This window comes from Oryzias melastigma, linkage group LG16 (genome assembly GCF_002922805.2).
Source record: "Oryzias melastigma strain HK-1 linkage group LG16, ASM292280v2, whole genome shotgun sequence".
NCBI lineage: Eukaryota > Metazoa > Chordata > Actinopteri > Beloniformes > Adrianichthyidae > Oryzias > Oryzias melastigma.
In genome coordinates this window covers 20,625,455-20,630,126 of record NC_050527.1, presented here as the reverse complement: position 1 = coordinate 20,630,126, position 4,672 = coordinate 20,625,455, and the positions used below count along the sequence as shown (strand labels likewise).

Here is a 4,672-nt window from a genome sequence, read left to right as displayed (position 1 = left end):
CAGAGCATAACTCAGAGTCAAGAAATGAGTGAAAACATACACAGTGATTGAACACTTTGCCCACGCGCCTGGCTCGCCTTCCCCTCTGCAAGGGAACCTTAAAGCCCCAACAAAACAAAGTCATTAACCCTAACAACAAAGCACAGCTGCACGTGGCCATGGGAACCGCTCGGAATCAGGGCATGGGATCGAGGAGAGCCCAGCTGAGCCCGGCAGCATGTGGAAAAAGAAAGATTTGGTTGTATGGAAGAGGGAGTGTTGAATTTAAAGGCTGAACAGATGTTTTTTTTTTTTAAGTTGAAACAACAGAAAAAATATTCCCACAATCAGATGATGAAGCTACTGGGGTATTTTGCTCTATTAACTCTTTAAACATGCTGCACAAAAACCACATCTACCTAAGACATTTAGCAAAAATTATATTATATGGAAAAACAAAAAAATAATTATATTTTTAACACTTTAGTTCATTTCAGTTGTATCAAAAAGCTTCCCAATTTCCATGTTTTTGCTGATGGCAGTGCGTCTCACATGTTGGACTCCTGGCACTCCCTGCAAACCACCACGGTCACTGAGCGGAGCGCGCTCACAACACTGCAGCGGAAGTACCACTAGAGGGCTCTGGAGCTTGTAAAATGAGCATGCTCCGACCAGAGCGGGCCACATGTTCAAACCCGAACACTTCCGACACAGATACAGAGGCACCGAGGTACGAATGTAATAACAGAGAGGATCTGAAAAGTGAATGCCAGACCACATTTCCTCTGAGGATCCTGAGCTCTGCAGCTGTACGGAGGCGGAATGAACACCAGCAAGGTTAATGACTGCACCGTGACGAGTAATGAAACTGTAAAACGTGATGAGAAAGTTTGAATGACCTAAAACTTGTGTGGCATTTTAAAGGCAAAAACTCACTACCTTGCACTGTAGTTCATTGAAAAATCATTCAAAATTAACAGTAATAAAAGTCCCCCTCCGATGAAAATTGGGTTTTTTTTTATTTTAACATGTCTGTGTGTCATTTTACTCATGAAAGAGAACAAATGTGATAAAAAAATCATTTAGTTGTTGCATTTCCAAGTATTTCTCCTTTTAAATCAATCAAACTGTCTCAGACAGACTCTGTTTGAATGAATGATCTTCTTTCCATCAACAGCTCTGCTGCACATGCACTAAACCCTCATCTGTTCCTAGTGTCTAGTTCAGGTTCTGGAGAAGAGAAGATGGTATCTTCACATTGACTGCAGTCAAATGAGCCGCCGTTCACATTTCTGTGGTCAAATCAGCATCACTGGATTTTTGGTGTGAGTTTCATCCAATACTTACGGTAGCAGGACTGAGAACGCTGGAAAATCTCCACCAGACTCCACGGAGCTTCTTGATGTGACCACGGAAATGTGAACGGCGGCTCATTTGACCGCAGTTGGAAAGGATTGTAAATCAATGAAAGAGCATTTTGATGTTAGCTTTGATTATTTTATCAAGAACTCTGAGAAACCAATGATTGAATGTATTGATCACAGTCAATAAACATTGGAGAATTAGCTAAAAGAGTCTTTGGTGAACTGGAAGGAGAAAGAATCAGGATTTTGGAGGAAGTTCTGTCCATGAAGATCTTCACTTCCTCGTCCAGCTGACATCCGGATCAGAACCATACGGCTGGACATTACCCAGATTGATGGATGTTTTTATGTGGCAGCAGTGAAGATTTATGCTAGAGAGACACAGAGCTATCATAATCAGACAGGGGGGATCAGGGGCGGAGCTACTCAGCTCAGCTCCAAAAGCCACGCCCCCTCAAAGGAGATTTTGGAAACATAGACTTCAGATCAACATAAAATATGTCTTTTTAAGACATTTAGATTGTGAGATTTTGGTTAAAAACTTCATAATCATAATTAAAACACTGCTGGGAACGTTATTTTTTTTTTAATAAATAAAATTGCCATGGGAGGGGACTTTAAGTTACTTGAGTATTCCAGTGGGAAGTGCAGTGTAGTAATGTTACAAAAGAAAAATTTTTTGGACACCATCATTTCCTCCATTCAAACTTCATTCTCTGATTAAGAAACCTGGACTTTGACTTTAAGCTTTAATTCTTGCAATTCTCCAGGTTTCTCCAAAGTGTAATAATTCCGTTGATCCTCTCGTGAAGGCAGATAAGGATTAGGTTCAATTACACGGCTTGACAGACGGTGTCTTGTTAGGCAAGGCGCAGAACGCTGACGTGTGATCAGAAAGAAGCCCTAACCAAATGGAACGTCATTCGTCTGCTTCATAACTGTTATTGGCTGCTAGAAACATCGAGCTGCAACCCACTGATGCCTTTAGGGAATCTGGATGAACCGACGCAGTTCTGTACACAGATCCTCCCTAAAGGATTTCAAGCAGGGAAAACGGTAAAATCAGTCTGTCATCTCATTTCATTAGAGCCCCCCCCTTCTCTTAGCTCCCCTGTCCCCTTTTCTCTTTTATGACTCCCATCTTCACCGCAGCTGGTAAATATTTCTGTTTTGTGTTCCATTAGAAAGCTTCATTAAGAAGTCAGACGCGGCAAATGGCGCCTGGGAACTCCTTGTCCTGTAAACAAAAGGAAGAGCCCTGAAAGCTGCAGCTGAGCGGCGCACTGTAAACTAACGCCACAACGGAGAGCCTCTCTCTGAACAAGTAAATATTTGAATGTGTAAAATTCACTCAAAACCGTCAGCAGAGATACTTCAGGTTGCTTTTCATTTAAAAAAAAAGCTTGCTTTCCTCTTCTCAAAACTGTTAGTGGATTTGCGTGGATCTGTTTATTGTTTGTAAATGTGTTTGTGTTTCAGTGCGTACCTCCGTGTTTTTCTCTGAAGCTTCCAGGCCGACCATGTTGTCCTTCAAAAGTTGCTGAAGGAGGTGAATCTGGGCGACACTGAGGTACAAATCCAGACTGCTGGTCACATTCACCTCCAGAGAGTGGCCACACACCACCACCTCCTACAGAGACAAAAGAAGAGGTTCAGGACTGTTTGTGGGCTGCTTCTCTCCCACAACTCAAACACTTTCACAGCGTTGCGTTACATCCGCTCTCGATTTTGCACTTTGTTCAGTGAGTTCCCCAAATCCAACCACAGCTGACAGAAAAAACCTCAGTTAGGATGGTTATCTGACAGGATTTCACTCAGTAACAATAAACACAGGGTAATACCAATAAGCTGCAGCTATAATATCTGCAGTAGTATTTGACATTCCTTTTACCTTCTTTAAGTAACCCCACTTTATCCAAACAGAACTTTTTAGAATATGAATTTATAAGAGCAAACTGTCCAACAAAAATGAATCAAACATTCAAAAAACAAAAAAGAAACGGGTGCATTCCCTCTCTGAGCAACTCAGTCCGTTGGTGGACCTGAAGTGAAAATCACACCAACAAATCACTCAAAGCAAAAACGTTAATGACCAAAACATCCAATAACAAGAGAAAAACTAATGATGGAAAATACAAATTTACAGTTTAGAACTCAAAACAACATTCGAGAAACCAAAACACAATAAAAAAAATGAACATAAAATAAAAAAAGTAAAATAGGAAATCAGCTCAGACTCACTTTAAAATTCAAACATCATCGTCCAATCAGAGATGCCCCATAATAACTACATTTTTCCAGTTTGTTGTTGTGTTTCCTTTTTTAAGATTTCAATTTGATTTCTGGAAATGACTTTTGTTTACCAAAACTTTTTTTGTGTTTTTTTTATTTCTAGGGTTGTGTTTCAATTTCTAAAATGTAATGTTGTGATATTTAATATATTTTTGCGTTGAGTAAATTGTTTGTGTGATTTCCACTTTGGGGTCCGGCCCAAAAAACCAAAAGATTTGCCCACATTTTACTCAATAACTGAGTTTAAAGAATTGATTTTACTACCAGTGACAGATTAACTGTGCTATTGCTATCAATAGTAGCAGCAGGACAAACATGATTCCTAACACGTTGTTAAAATACTGTTTGTGAGGGTGCTTCTGTGTGTGTGTTCAGTCCCAGTACAATGTATAGATTAGCTGTTACACATTGTCAGGGGGCACGGCAGTGCGATCGGACGAGGCATCAAAGAGGCAGGAAGTCTCTGAGAGCTCTGCCAGAAACATCAGCTGTATAAGCAGAAAGGTTTGAACTCTGGAGGTCAAAAACCTCCAGGACACATGGAGCTGCTGAGGGATTCCTTATGAAGGACTGACTGTTGGTTGGGAGGAATTCATAAATACTTGTGACGTGTCACGGAATCAGTGGAAAACGCAAACAGCATATGGTCAAAATGATGGTTCTAACAGGTCATGGTGATCACGTAAACACCAGTAATGAGTAAACTTCGACAATGCAGAGGAAGGAAAACATGTTGCTTGTGGAGAAACGAATATTTTGATGTACATTCAAAAAAAGGTTTGATGTCCTTCTTCCCTTCAGTTCACAACAGTTTCTATTTGATAATGACCAGCACTAAGGATTTTCATAAATTGGTAAAAAAACGATTCAAACTCGTCAACATGTTCATCGTGGCAGACAATTAAAAAATCGTTTTTTTCATGGCCAGTGCCTGGATTTAGAAAAATGCAAAGCAGATGACATTTCTTCATGCAGGCTTGCTGTGTGTGTGTGCGTGCATGTGAGCGTGTGCCACCTGCCTGTGTGAGCGCCTGTGT

General features: G+C 40.6%; 1 protein-coding gene across 4 annotated transcripts in view; it reads right to left on the bottom strand.

Moving 5' to 3' along the window:
• Positions 1-4,672, bottom strand: part of LOC112143843 (vacuolar protein sorting-associated protein 13B) — a 292,951-nt gene that overhangs the window by 39,082 nt on the left and 249,197 nt on the right. For all 4 annotated transcript variants that reach the window (XM_036216063.1, XM_024268054.2, XM_036216061.1 and 1 more), the window contains exon 34: positions 2,830-2,973. In XM_036216063.1, coding sequence (XP_036071956.1) covers positions 2,830-2,973 — 144 coding nt within the window. The remainder of the gene's footprint in view (positions 1-2,829; positions 2,974-4,672) is intronic.